General features: G+C 45.7%; 1 protein-coding gene across 1 annotated transcript in view; it reads left to right on the top strand.

Moving 5' to 3' along the window:
* The first annotated feature begins 42 nt into the window (after nt 1–42).
* Nucleotides 43–22,590, top strand: part of ASPSCR1 (ASPSCR1 tether for SLC2A4, UBX domain containing) — a 37,183-nt gene continuing 14,635 nt past the window's right edge. The window contains 12 exon segments of the mRNA XM_065648087.1: nt 43–149; nt 219–274; nt 1,287–1,398; nt 5,933–6,033; nt 11,733–11,790; nt 12,596–12,669; nt 13,420–13,858; nt 16,990–17,129; nt 19,666–19,747; nt 20,624–20,690; nt 21,611–21,673; nt 21,981–22,033. Of these exon segments, the coding sequence (XP_065504159.1) occupies nt 51–149; nt 219–274; nt 1,287–1,398; nt 5,933–6,033; nt 11,733–11,790; nt 12,596–12,669; nt 13,420–13,858; nt 16,990–17,129; nt 19,666–19,747; nt 20,624–20,690; nt 21,611–21,673; nt 21,981–22,033 (1,344 nt within the window). The 5' untranslated portion in view covers nt 43–50.

Here is a 22,590-nt window from a genome sequence, read left to right as displayed (position 1 = left end):
GCCAGGGCCGGCCCCGGGCCCGGCTCCGCCCCGGCCGCGCGGGAGGGAAGATGGCGGCGGCGGGCGGGGGGGGCGCCGCCGTGTCGGTGCTGGCCCCCAGCGGGCGGCGGGTCACGGTGCGGGTGGGGCCCGGCACGGTGCTGCTGCAGGTGGGTCCGGGACGGCGGCGGCGCGGCGGCGCGGCGGGGCCGGCCCTAACGCCTGTGTTCTCTCCGCAGATCCTCGAGGAGGTCTGCAGGAAGCAGGGCGGCAGCCCCGGCGAGTACGGCCTCAAGTGAGTCTCACCGCCGGACGCCTCCGCCCTGCGGGGCCGGCGGGCGGCCCGGCCGGGGCCCGTGTGTGGGCCCGGCTGGGGACTGCGCCGCGGCGCCGGGAGAGGCCCCGCCTGGCCCGCCCGCGGCTGCTCCCGGCCGGGCGGGGCCCGGCGCTGCCGGTGCCCGCGGCCCCAGGGCCGCCCCGAGGCCCAGGCGCGGCGGGAGCCGTCGCGCTGCCCGCCCGCGGGCCCCGTGGCCCGTTCCGCAGCGAGCGCGGCCGGGCCGGGCGCGATCAGCGTGTGCGCGGCGGGTGGGTGTCCGGAGGGGACCGGGTCCCGGGGCCGCCCAGCCAGGTCGGTCGCTGCTTCAGCCTTTGTGGCAGCGACCTGAGCCCTGCCTGGGAGCGCGCGAGATGACTCGTGGTCACCCCTGGGGAGAGAGGGACCCGCGGGCTGTGGCGCACGTTGTTCTGCAGGGGTTTTTGGTTCAACCAATCTCTCCTGATTTCCCCACGCCGAGTTCCCTTCGCTTTTGGGGTCGGTACTGAGTTTCTGTGTAACTTCCGTGAAGATGTCCCTCCCCACACCTGCACTTCTGCCAGCTCACAGACAGGCAGGGCTCTTCTCCTCCGCCACTTTTACAGTAACACAGCCAAGAGGTTATTTGTCTGAGTGGCAATAAAAAAAAAAAAAAAGGAAAGAAAGAAAAAGTACATTTTTATTTAAAAGTGAACACCAGACCTGTATATGTGCTCAGTTTCTGTTTATCTCGTAAAGCCTGAGAAGGAATGTATATTTGAGTATTTTATCTGTGACCTCTGCAAACTGCAGCTTTTTTGGTATGCAGAATGATTTCTTTTTTAATGATTCTTTTTTGAATTACCAGTTGTGCATTGTTGAATCATGCTCTGTGGCTTCTGGTCAGCCTTCTCTTGCTCAATACCTGGACTTTGCGTTGTTGCCGGTCCCTGGAGTGATCTGCAGGTGGCACAGGGTGGTTCCCGGTGTCTTCATGGGATGTGTTCTTCCTCAGGTTCCAGAGGAGCGTGTTGGATCTCTCGTTGCAGTGGAGGTTTGCCAGACTGCCCAACAATGCCAAGCTGGAGATGGTGCCAGTCTCTGGTAGAGCGGGGACTGGAAACACGGTATGTTCGTTTCGCAGCGTGACCGATTTGTTCCTGTCTCAGCCTTGCTGGGTATGACCTGGTCAGGTCTAAGGAGCTGGAGTGGGTTAGGCATGGCCCATGCTGGAGTGGAAGACCACCCAAACACTGGCTGAGGTGTGGTGGAAAATGCTAATTTAGTAGCCTGAAGTCCTTGCTTGCCATCTGCGTGATGCTGGAGTTCAAGCTGTGTGCTGCAGGACAGGCAGATCTGGGGAGCTGGAAGGCTGGTAGTCATGGATGTGTAAGAAGTTAAACATCACTGATGACTTTGATCAGCAATTGGGCTACCAGCTCAGTTCCCTTTCCTAATTTCTATTTCAGTTGCTGTTGTCTGCGTATGGATTTTGACTATAATTTCGAATTCTTACAGGATTCTCTTTTGCTTCTTTCCCAGCGTTGCTGTTCACGGTCTGTTTACACAGCTTTAGAATTTTTTGTCACGTGTGCTGTGTTAGCAGTTACCGAATGTCCCTGTTTAGTATACTTTGCATAGAGCTTACAGATGCCCTGCTCCATAGGAATTATTGTCACATTTAGGAGATTTTAAAATCTTTTATGCATATTGTAACAGCTGGAGGCATAGTTTTAAAAACAATGCATAGGTGTTAATGAGCATATACATTTTATGTGGCAAAAATGATGTATAATCTTATTTAGGTAGCCTGGAAATGACAATTTGTATATCACTAACAGTAATCTCTCTTCTTACTGACTTCCCCATATGCCCTTTCTCAACTTTTGTGAAAGTTTTGGGTCTGTTAGTGCTAATCTCTTACTATCTGTCTGCCAAGTTATGTTAACGGTATGTTGTTGCCTGAGCTGTCACAAAGATAAACTGACATATACATTGAAAAGTGAACTTTGTAGTGTGAGGAGGTTTTGGGATCTCTGCTGTAGTTCACTGTGGGTGTGCAACCTGGTTATGGGGGTCACTGATGTCCATGTTTTTTTTCTGTAAAACCTCCACGTGCTTTGTTTTGGCACTAATATTTTCTTTCTGACTTTGCGGTAGAAAGAAGTTTGTGCTCCAAATGACGTATTTAGTTAAAAAAATACCACAAATGAGTAGCATCTGCTTAAAATTTTCAGTTTAAAGAAGTTGTGATGGCATGGAGTTTGTCTTCCAGAGGAAAGTGTTTCTATTAAAATGGTAAAGTGCTGACTTTATCTGACATTTGCCTCCGGTTTGGGAGGTATTGTACTGAAGGTAAACAGTGATTTTATTTATTTTTTTTTTTTCCCAAGAAGATATATGCAGCATATCAGAAAGGGTGAGAAGGACCATAGGAGAGGGGTTATAACGTGGAATCGCTACTTTAGATCACAAATGAGAAGAGCTGATGGAAGTTTAAGTTGTTCCTGTTCAGTTGTATTTGAACAGAAGAACCTACAGAAGTGAAGCTTCCCTTGCTCGTTGCTATTTTATGGAGTTGAGAAGATGTAGCAGATATGCTTGTGAAGGGTGCGGTCTAAACAGAGGTGCTGTCCCATCATGAGAAACAGAGATCTCACTTGGAAGAATTTTATAGACAGTGTAAGAAAATACTTTATACAAAATACAATTGACCGAAATAATTCCCTGCCCCAGGGAATTAGTGTTAAGTGTTGTGGGGATTTAGTACAGCCAGGTAAGTCTGTGTCCAGGGCTGACACTGGTATTATTGCTGCCCTGATGCAGCGGCAGCTGAGACACGGACTGGTCGTGCAGGCTGACGGCAGCCGCGCTGCGGGGAGGCTGGTTCTGTCCTTCCCTTGTTGTCTCTTTCAGTGAGATAACGTGCGTGGCAGTAGGTGTGCTTTCCTGTGCTGCGCTGGCACCCCTGGGAACGGAATACGGGTTTTGATAAATCATGAGTTTGTTCAGCAAATCTGATGTTTTTAAAATAGAATGTTTCACATGTAAAAATCATTGATTCCTGTAAGTCAGTTCTTTAGTGAAAAATGGAACAAATGCCTCTTGTGATGGCAAGTGATCTAAGGGTACCATCAACACAGTTCTAGCGTTAACATTGTTAGCCTTTTGTTTGTATGTTTGTAAACTTAGAAGACAGTTGGCATTGGTCTGTTATTTTATATAGAGCCTGGGATTTTTAAAAAGACTTTTTAAATTGACTGAATAGGACTTTCGTGACATGCTCAGCTTTGAACTGTTGCCCAAAAACTGATGCAACTGGTAGTTTGGATTTCTGGGCTGGATTCGTATAGAATGGTGATGTCAGCTGTCATCACCCTGCTGTAGCTGGGAATAATCTGAGGCTTGTCTCCAGCACCGGAGAAACCGGGAGGTTGTGTTAGTGGTGGGATGAAACGGCTCCATTCTGTTGGCTGGTTCTTGATGATGCCACTGTTTCCTTTCTGTAGAAAAATTCCTGTCTCCAGCAGATCACCGTGTGCAGCCCTGAAGGCACTGGTAGGAGCTGAGGCAGATGACAAACAAATTCCCCCAGAAAATCACAGTCGATTGCCAAAGTGCTTGGGTCTGGTTCTTCTCACCTCTCTCCTCATGCTCCCTCTGAGACACACACTCTCGTAGAGCTAACTGGGAAAACTTAAGAGTTACACATTTTGAGAAAGAAAGGTGAATAGTCTCTAAAAGGTGCAGATAGCACCCGAAGTGCTCTGCTATTCTTCATCTCTTGGTCAGCTGCTAGATTTTCCCCTTGGAACCATAAGGAGTTTGAAGTTCTTCAGGGCTGTCCTCAGTGTGTCCCTTTTAGAAATGCCTTGGATTTTTTTTTTGTTGTTACTTTTGTAGCAATCTCTGAAGAATATGTAGGATCTGCATGAGCACCTGCTGATGAAGGTGTGTCCACATTCCATGTTGGAAAAGGCCTGCTACAATAGGCAGCTAGCCGTCCTTCGCCTTTTTCTGCAGGTGTTTAAGAACTTGATAACTTAATGTCCAGAATTATTTTTGATATTTTTTTGTTAATTCGCTCTTAAATTGTATGGCGGAATTTTGTGGTTAGGAGGCATTAGTGAGTTGCAAGTTACACATGTAATCTCTTTGGATTGACAGTAGTTTGTTAGGTCTTCAGTAACTCACCGATAGGTTTGCACGGTGTTTGTTGTTTCTCTGTGTGGATGTGCAAATACACCGTTTGTGCTGCCTCAGGGAAGTTTTTCTGTAAATCGATACTTAAGTCAACAGAGCTCTGGGTTATGGTTTATGCAGCTGCATCAATCCCGTCTGGGTTATTGGAATTCATTTTATATAGCTGTGAAGACCCTTGCTGTAAAGTTTCAGCTAGTGTAAGACGGAACATCTCAGTTGCTCATGGTGACACACTATTTGGGATGCTTGCATGGGCCTTTATCTGAATATGCTTCAGTTCAGGATATGGCAGGGAAGAGGAGCCCGGGAAAGCTGGTCAGTGTTCGAGGATCACCTCCTCCACGCTCAGGAGCGGTCCATTCCAACGAACAGGGAGTCAGGCAGAAATGCCAGGGCGGCTGCATGGGTGAACAGGGACAGAAGGGAAGCACAGAGAGCGGTGGGTAACCTGGGAGGGGTACAGAGACCTCGTCTGAGCATCCAGGGGTGGGGTTAGGAATTGATCCCAGCTGGAATTGAATCTGGCCAAGCATGTCAAAGACAACAAGAAGGTCTCTAAGTATGTAGGTGACAAAAGGAACGCTGGGAAAAATGTGGGCCCATTGCTTAGGCAAGATGGGGGCCTCGGTTACACAAGACATGGAAAAGGCCGAACGCCTTGTTTGCCTTGGTCTTTAGTAGCAAAATCAGCCTTCGGGAATCACAGGGCCCAGAGGGCAGGGGAAGAGTCTGGAGCAAGGACCATGTACCCTTGGTGGAAGGTGAGCAGGTCGGGGAGCTCCTGAGCGGACTGAACACGTGCGAGTCCACGGGCCCTGAGGGGATGCACCCGTGAGCTGTGAGGGAGCTGTCAGACCTCACTGCAGGGCTGCTCTGGTGGTCTTTGATCGATCGTGGCAACTGGGAGAAGTACCTGAGGACTGGAGGAAAGCAGACGTCACCTCTGTCTTCAGGAAGGGCCAGGAGGATGCAGGGAGCTACAGGTGGATCAGTCTCACCTTCATCCCTGGGAAGCTAATGGAGCGGCTCATCCTGGAAACCATTTCCAGGCACAGGAATGGCAGGAAGATCGTCAGGAGTAGTCAGCATGGATTCAGCAAGGGGACGTCATGCTTGATAAGCTTCTGTGATAAAATGGCAGGCCTGGTGGGTGAGGGGAGAGCAGTGGGTACTGTCTACTGGGACTTCAGTAAGAACTTTGACACTGTCTCTCGTAAGGTTTTAATATATAATACTTGTATGTATAGCAGAATAGAACTATTCTAAATATTAACTTCTAAAATAATAATTTGGATACTCTGCATTTTTAACTAATGTAATCCTTTGCAGCAAGTGTTTAGAAGGAAGTCATGTTTTTTTGGATAGAGAGATCACTGAAGTATTGAAAAAAGTCGTTGCAGAGAAAAAAGATTAAAAAAAAAAAAAGAAAAATATTAATTCAGTGTATTTTCCCTGTAGGTTCGGATCGCATTACAATTAGATGACGGCTCCCGTTTACAGGACACCTTTCTCTGCCAACAGACTTTGTGGGAACTTCTCAACCATTTTGCAACGATCAGGTGAGCAATGTAGTGAGGAAATGCTTGTTTGGATGGATCTCTGCATGCTAGTAATTAGTTGTTAACAGTAATCCAACTAGATCCTGCAGATTTGTGGCATTTGCATTTATTTGATGTTGGTTTTTCCTTTACAACACAGACGTTTGCCTTTTCCTTGCTTTTTCAGATTTGATGCTCCATAGTCTTATTATTTTTTAATCCTGGAGTAGCACTCCTGGTTCAGGGCATAAACTGGTAACGACCCGTTAAGGCTGGGAAGAAACTGTAACTGGATATGTTGCTGCACCTGTCTTTTACACAGACTTGTTTGAAGTCAGGTTACTGCCAGAGCTGAGATGGCAGCCCAGATTATCTCAATCACAGTATTTCTGTGCTGCGGTTCCACATGGTTGAGGGGGTTCTTAAGTGAGTTGCAGTTGCTTTTGAGGCTTGTGGGTGTGCAAGTTCTTCAAGGAGGACTGGAGCTCTCGGCAGGCTAATGTGGAATCTTCAAAAGGCTGATTAGATCCTGTTTAAATGGCAGAATTTATGGTCCTACCTTTATTGAATATATACATGGGTCAGAAATCTTATTACAGTCCAGTCTACATTGACTGCTTTCTTTTGTCTTTAGCTGTGACTTAAAAGTACCATATTGTTTTGAAATGTCAAGCTAATAAACTTTTCTTCAAGGGCAGTTCTTTTATTTTTGTCATGGCTTGGAAGATGAAGCCTTGAAGCTGTAACAACCATTCTATTCTGAACAGAATTTTCAAATTTTTTTTTTTTTCTGTTGTAGTTGGCTTTACTTTTCTCTTGCTAAAACGCTTTTTTTCAGGTCCTGTATTTCTAGCTTGTTCTTTCTCTTACATTCCTCGCCTTCTGCTAGTTGTTCTGTTGCATTTGAATCTCTTGCTCATCTATACAGATGCTGTGCTATAGTATTGTGCAAATTGGAACCATTTTTTGTTAATTTCTCAACTAATTAAGTAGTGGTCTAAAGGGACAGTGGCTCTCTGTGTCAAAGCTTGTGAAGTCTCCAAGGCTCTGGTGCTGGAAATGAGTGGTCAGCAGCAGGGGTGATGCTGCAGTAGCATCAGGTAAGCTCAGCCTTTTAGGCTGCAGTCACAGGATACAAAATGATGGATTGTCACCTGTTAGCTGAGCTGTAGTGGCTGGTTGCAGGTATGTGTTAGTACTAGACTGGCATGTACTAGCATAAATTACTGTAGCTGAAGTTTAAAGCTGCTTGTTCTACACAGCGGCTGAAGTCGTGTCCTGGCCTGGTGCTGTGCTGGGCTGACTGGCGTTACCTGGTTGAGGCTGCACGGTGAACTGTGTCTGGAACTGCTCCAGAGCTGTTTCCAGGGTGAAGGAGCTAATTCTTTCAGCCTCCCAGTGACGTGCTGTTAGTTTTCTGCCAGCTCAGCTCAGCTCCCTGCTGACCCATAACGAAGCAGAGGAGTGACTAGTGCTGGCCCAAGAAAGGGAGTTTGGATTGGGGGCATCTTCTGTGTAGCAGCAGGGACTGAACTGTTAGTGCCCTCGTGTCCAGCTCCCCTCATATTGCTTGTGCAGCTTTGTGAGGACTTGGCTTATGTAGCCGATTCAGCTGAAAAATACTAATTTGCCAACAATACCTTGCAGGTAGGGAAGTTTCCTAACCCAGTGAAGAGTTGTCTTTCATAAGCAGTTGTGCATGCAAGTGTAGCATGTCTGGAAACAAGGGTCCAAAAGGAGGAAGCAGCAGGTGGGTAGGAAGGGTGTATGTCAGTTTTTCCACTCAGCGTTTTGGATCATCAAGCCGTACATGGTACCTTACTGTGTACCGGATCCCCTCTGGGAGGAGAAGAGTGCCCATCGCAGTTTGGGAACTGCTGGACTGGTGGGAGTGGTAATTATGGACAATGATAAATAGCCTTTATGTGGCTTTCTTGCGCATTGGATAGTTATTTCTTTGGTTTAAATTTTTAGCTTTTTATATAATTTTGCTCCTTTGGAGTGGTTTTATTTGTTACAGGTTATTGTAATAAAAGCGTCCATGCTGCTCTTTTTAATATCCTAACTGCTACAGTGTGCTAAGCATTATTAATGTCGGTTCATAAGACACAGCTGTTCTTTTCTGCCCTCTGGAAGCTGAACTCAAACGTTTGGATGGACTTTTGCAAACTCCTGATTGAGTTCAACAAGCAGCAAACACGCAGTGTGTGACTTAATCACAGAAGCAGCTGGATCTATAGCCGTCCATATAGACTTCATGGGCTGTGCTGCTTTTCAGCGTGTATTGACTCAGTTGACTAACTAGTCAGGTAGTTGTTGACATTTGCTGAATCCTTCCTTTGACTTTCCAACGGGAGACGTTTTCCTGGAATGCTCAGCTACTCTGAGTGCGTGAGGGGAAGTATTCTAAATCCACTGGAATTTCCCCTGGGTTTCCAGCATCCATCTTGGCTAATTGGGTCTGAAGAAGGTCTGGAAGCTATTGTAAGGCTGCTCCTCCTCTCAGCGTGCGGCAGCCCTTGCACAAGATGTTTACAGGCCCTGTCAGATCACTACATGAAGGAATCTAATCTGCTTGCCGTTCCCCTTCTGAGGAACAGCACATCAAAGAAATGACAGTGTGTTTGATGTGTGTGCTTGCCTCAGTGAATGCATGTCATGGATTAACAGCTGGAGGAGGAGCCTGCTGGCTTTCAAGAGTTATACAAAAATAAGTCTCTGGGCGATCTTTGCTTGGAGCCTGTTCTGCAGAGGCCGGTTGAGGGCACAGGCGCGTTCAGCATCAGGCCTGGGAGAGCTGCTGCTTTTCCGTCTCTGCCCTCGCCCGTCGGCAGCCTCAGCAGCTTTGTGGACTGTTCTGCACAGAAGTGATTGCAGTCTGGACACATGAAGGCAGTTTTGACAGTGACTATGATTCTTTGCTACTTTTGTGCTGTCATTCATTAAGTTCAGATATTTTCCATACATTTTTAGAAGGTTCTTCAATCTGGAGAGTTGCTTGAATTGACAAAACAGTTTTGTAAAGATGAATGAAACCAGGTTGTGTAAGTCAAACTGGTTTCCTCTCTTGTGGGTCTGTGTGTTACACTGTGCCTCGGCTTCTCCTGAATGGTGGTTATCCACCTTTCCTGACAGACAACTTCAGGTTCAAGCTTTTGTTCCTCTGGGCTGTTTTGTTTGCCTTTTCTGTGATTCTGTGCTGTTTTCTTCATGTTTTAGCAGTGCTTTATCTTTTGTGCACTTTCGTCCAGGATTACTGTAGGATACATCTGATCCTTCTCGGCAGCAAAGCCATTGTAAATGAGGCAGAGGTGACTCGCTGTCCTGGGCTGTCTGGCGAAGTCCGAGTGCACGCAGCCTGCTCTGGTGGGCTAACAGTGGTCTCTGAGGTGCTGCTTTGTTCCAGTCTTCCCATCAAGGACAAGATTCTGTTCTGCCTTTCAGCGTCAAGTGTGGGCCTTAGGAACTTACTGGGTTATTGCTGTGAAAGGAGCGAGGGACATTGGAGCCTGGGTCTGGAATCACAAGATTATGCTCATTCTGTATTACGAACTTAATCTCTCTGTTCCTGCAGAGCATCGCGTACGACTTTCTGTCCTTGACAGGGGACAACTGATTACAGAACCGCAAATGGTGACAGACCTGTTCTAGTGTTGTTTTGGTTGTTTGTCTTGAGTATGGAAGTTAACTGTGTTTCATAATCTGAAGCTTGAATGTAGTAGTTTGGATGCTCTGAGGGTGTCTGTCGCTTTCTGCAAAACAGGATTTAGGGAGTGTCTGGAAGAAGTGTTCTGAAGGAACGGTACCTCAGGATTACAACCCCCTGGTGATCTGTTGCAGCTGGTCTGGAAGTAGATCTCAGCGCCTGACTTCCCTAAACCAGAGCTGACCCTCAGGACTGGTTTTACAGGTTACTCTGGATTTGCTAACTCTAGTGGAGCTTCCCAGTTTCATTGTGACTCACCTTGTCCCATACCACCATGCTGTTGCCAGCTTTGTTTAAAAAGGCTTAAGTTTCAACCTTTAGATCAAGATGGGAGATAGACTGCTGCAATTAAACCACACAGAAGTCTCAATTCTGGTCTGGGCTTAAAGGACGCACTCCCCCACACCCTCCAGCTGGAACTCTTTGATGTGCTCCTGCTCTTGAGGATGACTCAAGGATGGAGGATCATGATTTTCCAGGTGGCGCGCTCAATCCTGAGTGACTTCTGGTTCCAGCTATTTCATTGAAGCTGACTTTTGAGTCTAAATATAAACGTCCTTGATGAATTTTCCTGGAACTTAAGTACTATTTCCTTTCGTTTTCTACTCTGAGTTCCTGCTTAAATTTTGTGACACTTGGACACCAGGTTGATGACTGCTTTGTGAATATATTTAGGAGAATGTGTGGCTGTGACTGCCACTGCAGAATTTCAGACAATGCAGAGAAATGATTGAAGTAGAAGTATCTTTCCGAAACTTCTAATTTCCAGCCAAAAATACTGGACTTTTTTCAGGCTGCCAGGGTCCCTCAGATTTCGGTTTATCCTGTGAAGCTCATTGTAGAGACCAGCGTCCCGCAGCTGGAGAGGCAGTTCAGTGCGAGTGTTCACAGAACCCTGGAGCCGTTGGCAGAGCTCCCGTGAGCTCAGTAGCGAACGCTGGTGTGACAGGGTGTGAAAGGACAACGTGGCTTCAGGGACCGGCCTCAGCCCCTTGTCGGAGGCCTCGGGATGTGTCGCCCCTCGGTGCTGTCAGGGGCGTTTCATGAGCTGGTTTGCAGAGGTGGTTCCTCGTCAAGTCACCCGAGGTGACGGGCGATTGTTTCCTGGTGGGGTGAGATGGGGGAAAGCCATTTTCCCCCAGAGTCTGGACTCCAGACAGCACTCAGATCAAGGGAGTTTCCCATGAGGAAGAATTTCAGCTGCTTTGCTTTTGATGACAAAACAGCTGTTGCTGTGCAGATGGTTCGTACGGCTCCTTACCACGGGATGTCCCGGTGCAGCGACAACGAGCTCAGGGCAGAATGTGCTAACGAGAGCTACTGGAGCGTTATGGAGAAGGATAAATCTCATCAGTTTTTGTTGTGTTCGTGGGGAATATCTTGGTTCAACTTTCTCACCTTTTGTTTTGTAGTTTCCCCTGCTACGTTTGGCTTCGTTTTGGCCCTGGTCTCCAGAATCTGAAAGTTTCTGCTGTTTCTTCCTTTCCTTTTTTTTTTCTTTTTTTTTAATTTGTCTGGTACTAAGGCAAATTCTTTGTCCTCAGATTATTTGCTTTAGAGCAGTATTTAATTCTGTTTGTTGCTACGCATACATGGAAGGAAACTGACCTGTCCGCAAGGGAAGTACAGTCCAAACTGTAATAAACTATTTAATTTAGATAAGGGATTAAAAAGAGCAAGTATTATTAAGTCGTGTTCCAGATCAGGTGCTGAGGCACGTGGAGAATGATGTGCTCAAATTTATTTAGTAAGCTCAACTAATTTCAGAAGTAGCTTCAATTAATTCTCCTTTGTTTTTAAACTTTCAGGGCTGTGTTTAAGGAACAGTGAATGCGTCGAAGCAAATTCTTTACCTCGTGTCTAATACCGATTCTATAACTGTGCAGTGGCTGTTGCTGGAGGAAGGTGGAGGGGAGATCTGCTGGATAATTTCTCTTCCTACTGTTGCTCTGCATTGGTTTTGGAGGGGGTGGACTGTTCTACAGATGCTGCAGTATTTTGCTCTTTATTGCAGGGAGTTTATGGAACAGCATGGTGAATTCTCTCCAGTCTGTATTTACATGTGAGACGAGGTAAGCCAGCAAAGTCGTCTTAACTGTCTTTTTTTCCTTCTGTCCCTAAAAAATAAGAAAAACTCAGCTCTGCTTTCCAACCTGGAAAGTGTTTCTTTTGAACTTTCTTGAGAGGGGAAGTAGAAAAATGTTGGTCTTTTCAAAGCATGACGTGTCTGTATGGAAAAAAGCTCTCTTGGAACGTAACCCTGGGCCGTTTAGACCTCTGAGTCCATAAAATGAGCTCAATGATCTGTTTGTGTTTTTCTTTCCAACTTCTTTTAAAGCCAGAGTCAAAACAGTGGTTTCATTTTAATAAATATTTGCTTTTCTCTGTGTTTTGATCTTTTGCTATTAATGTTTTGTTTAATATTTTGTATGTGCGTATTATGGAATTTGCTCTCCCTAGCTGTCCCCTTCACTTCCCACTGACCTCTGTGGACAGCTCATCTTTATTCTGGAACAGGTCATTACAAGCAGATGAGATGTGTACGTAGTGAAGTTGACTGTCTTTCAGCTCTGCGATGTTGCCTGTGATTTAACTTGTGACATAAAAATAATGCTTTGCTGAGGTTAAATCCGATCTGGGGGCAATATCTGTAGGTTATCCTCCCTTGAGATCATTTAATAAGTGAATTTGTAAAGCAGTACAGGCGAATACAGATGGGTTCAGATCTCGTTTCCAACTGCAGAGAGCTTGTGTTTTGAGGTGTTTCTGGTGCTGTGTGGTGTTTGTTTTGATATAGGCTTCTTTGCAGAAAGAGCGCTTCAAATGCTCTCCCGGGGAGGCAGTTGCCATAATTACTTTGCTCTGTTTTTGTTGCAGATATTGGGAAAAGATGCCCTAGAGAAGACAACCCTGAGGTCACTTGGCCTGACTGGAGGCAGTGCCATCATCAGGTTGGGCGCAGCAAAGTTTGGAGTCTTATTTTTCCTTTCCACTCTGGTAGTGAATTTGTTTTGTTTCAAATACCAAAAAATAAGGCACGAAAAATGTTCGAAAAGACAAACATTGCAGCACACAGTAATTATTGCATTTGCCTGTTTATCTGAAACTGCTGCCCAGATGTGCTTCCCACAGCTGCAAATGCTGGCACTGGCCAGTCATGTGCAGATTAAAGCTTGTTTGCTTCTTTCTTTCTTTTTTTTTAAGTTCTCCTGTGAGCAAAACAGACAATTCAAAATTAAGAGTCTGTTTGGACAATCACCTACCACTTTGTTCTTCCCTGCTTTGCATTTCAGGCATTAAACTCCTGCTGACTGCTCGGAGGGCGAGGTGGGGACAGTGACACCCGCTCTCTGACCCCCGGCCGGCTCTGTGCAGGGCGGCCGGCTCTGTGCAGGGCGTACAGGGCGCAGGAGGGATTAGGAGCTGTGCTTTACAACTGACTGCTGGTTTTTCCTGGAAGGCAGTTTTCTTCCTAGGAAGTGGGTAGTTCCTGTTCTGTGTTTTTGCACAAACACCTGACCTCCCGCCCTTAACTTCAGAGCAACTGGAGTGTCTGGAAGAAGCAAATCATCAAATTAGGGGTATATTTGAATGTCACTGTCGTCTTTGTGTCATGGTCACATTGAAAATGGGGAGGGCAGTGCTGTTAGGATAAACAGCTGCATCATTTTGGGTTTATTTCTTCCGTTGTCTTCTTTAAGAGTTGTCATGAAGAAATGCAGTTCTCCTGGTGGGGAGGAGGCCGCGGGTGCCATGGAGCAGCGTGACGAGCTGACAGCGAGGCCAGGCTCTGCCGAAGGAGCTGTGGATGTGCCTCTACCTCCAGCAAACACATTCCCCCAGGACTCGGACCACAGGGATGTGGCTGTGTCTTTAAACAGCCGCACAGAGAAGCAAGACTTGGCTAAAAAATCCCATGGCAGCTTGGAGGAGCTGTGGCCTTCCTCACAGCCTGAGTCTACCCCATTCATCCCCTTTTCTGGAGATGGACAGCGTCTGGGGAGCTCTTCTATAGCTGCATCGTCTCTTGGGTTAGATATGCCATCTTCAAAGCTGCCAACAACTTTTTCCAGCCCTGGAGGCCCTTCTAAGCCAAAGAAGTCTAAGAACAGCCAAGAACTGCAAAAGGAGCAAGAACAGGTAAGGGAAAATCTGTTCGCAATGAGGGCTTTTTTTTATCCTGCCTTGCCTGAGGCTGAGCTCCTGTGAAGAAAAAGATGTTTCCATATTTAAGACTTTTTCCCCCATAATGTAGGGTTAGGTGCCTTGGTGACATACTGCTCTGCCAAGAGTTCCATAAGGAAGTATTGCATTTTGGACAGTTTACTCCAGGAAATATGAAGGATGGGAATTTAAGAATTTGCTGTCCAGAGGCAAGCAAAGCTTTGAACCCTGGGGTGTCCTTGATGAGTGGTTTTGGTGGAGGCAACACAACCGCGTTAAAACCACAGTCCAGGAGCACCTCAAATTCCATGCAGATTTATTTAAAAAAATGCCCACTTTGTCACCTCAGCCCTGGGTGCTTATCCTTCTCTTAAATATTGCTGTCTGCTGTGTAGTTTTGCTAAAGATGAGCAGAGATTGGTTTGATATTTGAAAAAAACCAAAAAACCAACAAAACAAAACGATCTGGACCTGGGAGTCTTAATGTTCGTAGTATTGCAGGTGAAGCAGAAACCTGTCCTTTTCCTCCTTTATTTCTGCTTGCATAAAAAATGTTTTCTGTCTTAGTCTAAAATATCCTGCTTTTAAAATGAAGTCTACGTCTCTCTAACCCTTTTCCCAGAAAGACAAATTGCATATCTGTCATCATTGGTGTCTCTGAAGTAAAACTGTATTGGTTAAAATGAAAAATGCCTTACAGAACTGATGGTTCAGGAGTGCTGCAGTGCCGTCACGGGACGGCCTTTGAATGCCGTACACTTTCTGTAGGGTAGCTGTATGGAATCGAACACCTTCAGCAAGGCTGGTATGTCTGGCAAGTAGTGTAAAATGAAGTACGGGGGCATTAAATTTGTAACTTACTCCATATTATTGTGCATTGGGAGTTTCACATCAGGGGTTCTCTGTGACCGGCTCTTTGCCTTGCCCTTCCCTGCTCACATCGTCACTAGGGCTGGTTTGGTGTTCAGAGCTCCCTTTGTCGTTTCCCACTCCTGAGTACCTCCTGTGGCGGGACTGTTGTATTATCTCGGCTTCAGCTCCGGCACTGAGCGATGGAAAGCCGTAAGTAGTGACAGGGGTGCCTGGAGAGGTTCAGCAGGAGCTTGATCCAGAAGGAATTCAGCAAGACTGTGTGTATGCTCTCACGTTGATGTAGAGATTCTACCTTGGTTGACTTCTCTGTGGTTGCAGTTCATTCTTGATGAGTTTCTGAATTGTTTAGTAGCAGAATTCAGACCTGGAAGCACTCTGGAGCAGTTACAAATGCAGCAGAAAGGCCTTGCCAAGCCAGTGGTGAATATTTTAGTATATTAGAAACACGTTTGGGTCCATCTAATCATTATTATTTAACCTTTTGGAACAGACCCTGTGTGTGGAGAACTGAAGAGCAGGCTGGGTGATCTGTGCAGTCTAATGTGTTATTTCAATCACGCTCTCACCTATGCGGAATTCGGAAAGGAGGAGTTTCAGTTGTGTCTGAAAAGGAAGGAAGAAGCGCGAGGGTTCGTGGTGGTTTTCTTCACTGCTTCTCCATGTGCTGGCTGAGGAGACAGGACTCATTTTACCACTTTACAGGCTACAGCTCAGTGTGGAGCTGTGCTGCTGGGCATGGCTGAGGAGCGGTGGCCCGAGGACTCCGAGGGTTGCGTGTTGTCCTCAGAGCCACAGTCCAGCTCAAACCGCGCAGCGGCTCTTCTGGAGCCAGCGCTCAGCTCTGGGAGCAGCTGCAGATTCTGTTGGGGGGGTTCTGCCCTTGCGTTAAACAGCATGTGATTTTTGACTGCTGCTTTCGAGCCCTTTGATCTCTGGTGCTTTTGCTGCTGATTGATTACATTTTGTTCCCCCCTCCATTCCTGCCATCCTCTGCTCTCCTAGTTCCCAGCAGCAATAGCAGAGCAGCCACATGGCATCTGCTTTTTGTCCCTTTTCAGAACCAAGGAAAAAAAAAACCCCAAACAAAACAAATTATTTTTAAACATCAAAGGTCCATTTTTGTAAAAGAATCTTCCCATTAATGCTTTGCCTGTGTGTGGTTTTTGAAGCTGAAGAGAGAGGCTGGATAAAATCTGTGCCGGCGTCCCTTCCTTTCTTGGGCTAAAGATGGTTTACAGACAGCTGCATGCTGACTTTGATGTCAGAACATTAATTATTAGAAGGTAACTTTACACCAGATTCCCCATGAGATTAGAGGTCCCTGAGGTGCTGGGGAGGAGCTGGGTCTCCAGGGAGAGTTTGCTGCTGTGGAAAGCACGATAGCCACTGCTTCACTTAAAATGAAATGGAAGTTTGCCTCAGCTTACCTGCTTACCTCAGTCTGGGGTGGTGACCATGGTTTGGGCAGTGACTGACGCTTTCCTGGGATTAGCTAAAGTGCTCGCTAGAGCCGATACTAAATGGTGAGTGTAAGATTTGCTCATGCAGGCAGTGGGATTCTCTCCATCATATCCTGGCACCCTTCACAGTGCAGTGGGGTCAGGGCTGCAGTGCAGTGGCCCCTTTCCTGGGGTGGCTCCTGCAGCACTGAGCATTCTGAGCCCCACAAAAGCTGCAATCAGGCTCCTTCACCCGCTAGTTAGAGCTGACCCCGCTCAACTTTCTAAAAGTAGCCAAGGGTCCCACCCACACAACCTCGCTCTTTTAATTTCTCAAATTACCCTTTAGTGCCCACAAGCAGAGTGAACGTTGCCTTGTAATTTGTGTTGTCGCTGTTGACAATTGAGGGAGACTCCTGTTCCCAAGGGGCCCGTGCCTGAGGAGCAGGAGAATGGATGGAGAACATTGGGGCATTAATTAGGATTGGAAGAGTATATGGGGGAATAAGGGGAGAAGAAATGGGCATCAGTTTTGTTCATAGAGCCCAGAGCTGTGTTAGGCTGGCAGCTGGCTGCAGCCTGCAGTATACTATTGTGTTTGTTTTCAAGCTTTGTGCATTTAAACATTTCTCTGATTTAATAAGTTTGAATTGCTCAAGAGCCAATAGGTGTAACTTCCTCTTGTGTATTTGACTCCAGTCAATGAGTTTGCAAATACTGACCTTTTAGTTTTTCAGGAACCTCATAGCAAGGCACTGCGTTTAAGACTAATCAAAGCTCATTTTTATTCTGTAGCTTGTAGAACGAGAGCCACTGGTATGTCACCTTGATCTACTGGAACCACTTCCTGCTGGCCCAGAAGAGCTTCCTGATGAGTTTTTTGAAGTCACAGTGGACGATGTACGGAAACGTTTGGCACAGCTGCAGAGCGAGAGGCAAGTTCTGCTGGTGACTGAGGTCGTTCCATATCCTTTTGTTGAGCAGAGTGACACTGTGCACCTAGAGCTGGCTGTGATCTCTGGGTGAAGGGTTGTAGATAAGTTACTGGGTGTGCAATTAATAAATTAATGATCAGCACTAGAAATCTCTGCCCTTTATGCCATTTGAGTTCAAGGGTGATGTCCTGTTTCTGTGACAGAATCTGTGTTTTTGTGTGAACCAACTGAGCATTTGTGCATGGATAACTGTTTCATGTGGATGTTGAAACTTTCATCATGAAGCATCTGCAGTGCCTGCATGGTGACAAGTTTATTGAGAACCTCAAGCTAATCAGGGATGGGCCCTCATTGAGAAAGGATTCAGGGAAAGATTTCTTCCAGTGTTGTGCATTTCAGGGAGTTATTTGAAGCCACTTAACACCCCACCTCGCTTGCTTTCTTATTCTATTTTCTGTCCCTCTGTCCCTCTGTCCCCTCCTGCTATCTGACTTCACATTGACTATTAGGAATTAAGCGGATGGAATTTGAAACTTGTGATGGACAAATGAATAGAATCATAGAATGGTTTGGGTTGGAAGGGACCTTAAAGATCATGTAGTTGCACCCCCTGCCATGGGCAGGGACATCTCCCACCAGCCCAGGTCGCTCCGGGCCCGTCCAGCCCGACCTTGGACCCTCCCAGGGACGGGGCCCCCGCAGCTGCCGGGGCAGCCAAGGCCTCGCCGTCCGCGCGGCAGGAACATGGTGGACACAGACACGATGGTCCAGCCTTGCGCCAGGAGCTCCCGCTGCCTTCAGTGCGAGCTGGTACCGTTTTCAGCCAGTAAGAAACACCCTGTATTTTAAATAACAGACAGGTCTTATTAGACCTCATCAGAAAAGACAAACTTTGAGATGTTACTGAAAGAGAAATAAAACAAAATCAAACTTAGCTGGAAAGCAAGACATGATGATGTTTGGAACACACACACAGAGTGTGAAGAAGTGTAGGAAACTGGACTAACTATGCATCTTGCTGTTCAAGTAGCTTGCTGTCAAATAGTCATGATTTTACTGTACTCTTAACCTCCCTATTATAATAGCATTTTGCTGTCTATATGTTCCTTAAATAAAATAATTTCATGAATGTATTTAGTTTCAAGTGGATCACAGCATTCCTTTAAACATTACAAACATTCTCCAAGACTGCGGACAGCCTACTTTACACTAACCAAGTCTGAGCTGAACTTTTTACTTAGAGCTGATATTTTTTTTTTTCCCCACAGGCCACTGAAATCCACATGAGTACACAGATTGGCCTGAAAATTACTCTGCCGCTTGTGGGTCTGCAGTATTTAGTGGTACAAATGTAGGATCATTTCGTTGGGGGTTACTGGAATACAGCCCCCTCAAAAAAAGACCTAATATCCAAATTTGCTGATGCTTGTAATCCCTTTTGCCCTCACAGCCAGGGATAAAAATAAAGGCAAGTTACACATGGAAGTGATACCAATTGGCTTCTGATCTCAGCTGGTGAATCTTAACAGAAACTAACTACATACAATGCAATATTTTAAATGCTATTAGAATTTAGTTCCAGCTCCATGAAGAGCTGACTGTTGGTACAAAAGGAGGAATGGAGCGGGTTGGTTTGGTGTTTGCTCTTCAGATTGTGAGGTGGCACTTTCAGAGCATCTTGGAATGTGGTGTACAGGCCTCTAGTTGTTTTCTCCAGCAGCTGTTCCTGAGAGGCCTTGATGGTTCTTAAAAATAAAAAGAAGTCCTTTGAACTGTATAGGTATAAGAGATGAAATTGCAAGTAGTTGTGCAGAATTAAACAATCAAATGTTTCACCAAAATCTAGCCTAGTAAGTTGGTTATTCAGAATTAAGTGCAAACAAGGAAAAAGGGCTAAAGCTGAACATGTGATCTGCTGGATCTAAGCTTATTTATTTACTTACTGGAAAATATGTAGTTGTTTTCTTGAGTTTGTTTCATCTTAAATACAGATAGTTTTGGGGTTTGTTTTTTTTGCACCCACTACGCCTTCTAAAACACTAGTCTACAAAGCCAGTTCTTGAATGATCTGAAACTTCTCATTTTTGTTTTCCTTCCTTGTTGCTAATTAATACCCATTAATTTATTGTGCCCATATTGTTTTTCAGCTTCAGTAGCTCTTCTCCCTCCCTGGAGTAATTGCATCCAACTTTACTCCCTGTTTTATTGGATTAATAAATCCATCTTTTCTTGAGTAGTTTAAGCGAGCATTCACCTGCTCCTCTCAGTATCTTTTCTGGCATCTGCCATAGTGAACTTGGTTTTAAACTTGTACGAGAAAAGTAATTTTATACAGTATTGTTGCTGATGCTCAGTAGCTCCATGTATGAGACTTTGGGGTAGGAACCCCAGGAGGTGGGGAAAATGCTGTGAAGGACACATTGGAACAGTTGAGCAGTTCTCATCAGTCCTGCTTGGACCTTTCACTTTCTAAATAAAATAAAAATACATCTTAAAATTACAGAAGTGACAGCTTCTCTTCTTCTCATGTATCTAGGAAGCGCCTGGAAGAAGCTCCACTGATGACAAAGTCTTTGAGGGAGGCTCAGCTGAAGGAAAAGTTAGAGCGTTACCCAAAGGTAGCCTTTGTTCCTTTCCAGTCCCTCTTTTGGTCCAGCCTTGGGGGTTGAATAACTTTGGGAATCAATTGTGATCAACAGGATCTTGAGCTACTTACAGGAAGACTTTCCAAATTCCTCTCCTTGTTAATTTGTGGAAATAGCATAGCAGTTGTACCATGTAAAATCAGCTGTCCTGTGATGATGTGATTGAGTGGCAGGCAATATAGCTGCTTTTATTTTGTCCTAGATGTTTCAAAACCCTTAAGTTATGCACATACCAGTTTGTATGACTGAGCTTTCCTATCTGCCTCTCCTCTGTAGACTCTTATATTTTGATAGTATCTCATTACAAGTTAAATGATAAGATGTTACAGATTGGAGATATCTTACTCTGTAAATACAATCCTAATTCAGATTTGTCTTAGGTGATTTATTGGGGAAAAAAAAAAAGATATTAAGTTCCCAAGTTAAGTGCTTTCTGAGTAATGCTGAAATAGAATGGTATGAGTTATTTCAGACGTGTGGCAGGAGGATTCCTGTTGCTATGGTCACTTCAGGATACTTATACCCTGTCTGTACCTGTCCATGCGTGACTTTCTACGTCTTTTGCGCATCATGTAGCACAGGGAGCTCCTGCTCTCTGAGGAAGCGCTGCTGTGCTGTACGTCACAGTTTCTGTAGATCAGCTCTTACAGCCTTTGAAAGCCAGACAGCCCATGTTCTCTGAGGAGCTGCACAGGAGTTCTTAGCCAGCGTGCTATTCTACCCCTGTAGAGTAAACATCTCAAATCGTCCCATTTAAAAAAACCCACTTGCTTGCAAATTCTAAGCCAGGGATGGGTGTTACAGAACAGCCAAAACCAACTGACCTCATGTGTTTTGCCTCTGCCTTAGGTGGTGTTGAGAGTCCATTTTCCAGACCGTCATGTTCTACAAGGGTTCTTCCGTCCTAGTGAGACTGGTAAGAGCGATTTCCACTTTAGTCTGCGCAGCTGCAGCTAACCTCTCATCACTGGTGAGGTGCATGACAAGAGAGGGTGGCTCTGGACAGATCTTTCTGCTGTCCAGGGAAGTAATGTTGCTCGGAAAAAGCAGCAGTAGCTGGTTACATCATCCTTGTAGGGCCCCTGAGCTGGATGAGGAAAGTCTGGGGTAATTCACTTGGGTAAGGGGAGTTTATTTCCAGCACTACTTGATGGAGACCCTCACGCTATTCGATGGCAAAATATTTGTGCTCAGGAAACTGCCTTCCTCGATATCCCATTGTTTGTGTCCAAATGGCATGTTACTGAGATGAGTTTGGACACTTCTCTATGTTAGAGATTAAAAGGTTTTGGGAAAGAACCACCACCACCACTTCCCTGATACCAAAACAAACCAAAAACACAGGAAGAAGAAAAAGAAGCTTTACCTACTATAATAAGAATAGCGGGATGAACCTTTCTGCCTCCGTTGGTTCACAAACGGCGGTCAGACCATACACCAAGTAGTTCTTAATAGAGATCCTCTTACTCTCCACTGGCAGCGGTGGTTACCCACACTTTTTTTTTTTGTACTTCTATATGGAACAAGAACCTAGTAACTAGTTACTGAAGTCTCACCTGGCTGGTCTCTGCAAATCTTGCAGCTGCTATTGGATTTCCTAGAGAGAACTTCATTGGCATCCTTAGATTTTGCTAAGGGACCAGCATGTTTGAGTGTTGCTGGTTGTGGTTTTTTTTTTTTTCCTCCAAGAGATTTGTAATAGTAAGTGTTCTTTTGAGGAAAAGGCAATCTGCAGACATTGTATAGGGCAGTTCTGCTGTTACAGGTTAGCCTTTTTTGCCCAGCATCTAAATAAACAAATGTAATTCAGCAAACCTTTCTCTCCTTTTTTCACAGTTGGCATCTTGAGAGACTTTGTAAGAAGCCACCTTGCAGATGCCAACTTGCCATTTTACTTGTGTGAGTGTGCTGTTGGTAATATTTGGCCTTATTTTACGAAGTCTGTTCCTAGCTGTGGTGCATATGGGATCTTGTGATGCCATGAGGGATGACCTGGCGAGAAATTCCTTCCCTAAATACAGCCCCAGAGTGCACAGGGGGTGTAGCCTCCTCACTTACCCACATTATGCTTCTGCCTCATCAGAAGCCTGTGTGGGCAGTGTGAACATCTTGCTGCTTCAAAGAGCGGTGATCCCTCCCATACCTGCTGTATTTGTTGTTTTTGTTGCTGGGTGGTCCTGTTTTATAACTTGTTTTTTAACTTCAGTTATTGCACCTCCCAGAGTCATCCTGAACAATGAAAGTTTGACACTCTTTGAGGTAAGGACTGGTGTACTCTGTGATTCTGTGCCTTGCTGCTCCCCTTCACCCTGCCATATGCTTTAGCTACTTTTAAAATAAACTGCATGATGTTGTGATCCCTGTAGGCTTCTTCTTAGCCAAGACTCATGGAACCAGGTGTTTTGGAGCACAAGCTCTTCACCAGAAGAGGTCCACCTTGTGCAACAATATGTGCTGGCACATTGTGGCAGGGTTGGAGGGTTTGCATTGTTTCATACATACATGCTTTACAGACTCTGAGCTGTATTTAACCTTAAAACATTATTACAAGAGCTGAGCTAGTGTGAGTTTGCTATATCTTTAGTTGGACTAGTATAGCAGGAGATGTGACGCTGGATTTGGACAGGTAACTGTTTTCCATTTCTACAGCAGGAGCTAGAGGCCATATGAGACAAAAATCTGACTCTGACAATCACTACGTGAGAATCTACTTTAAGCCAGCTTGTACATCGGGGAATACGTACTCTGTGTAACTTTTCTCAAAGGCTGAAATTTAGTTTCAAATCCAGATTCCTGGAGGTGTTTTGCAAATGTCA

Source organism: Caloenas nicobarica, chromosome 18 (genome assembly GCF_036013445.1).
Source record: "Caloenas nicobarica isolate bCalNic1 chromosome 18, bCalNic1.hap1, whole genome shotgun sequence".
Classification (NCBI taxonomy): domain Eukaryota; kingdom Metazoa; phylum Chordata; class Aves; order Columbiformes; family Columbidae; genus Caloenas; species Caloenas nicobarica.
The sequence above is the reverse complement of the archived record's forward strand: the minus strand, read 5'-3'. Positions and strand labels throughout refer to the sequence as shown.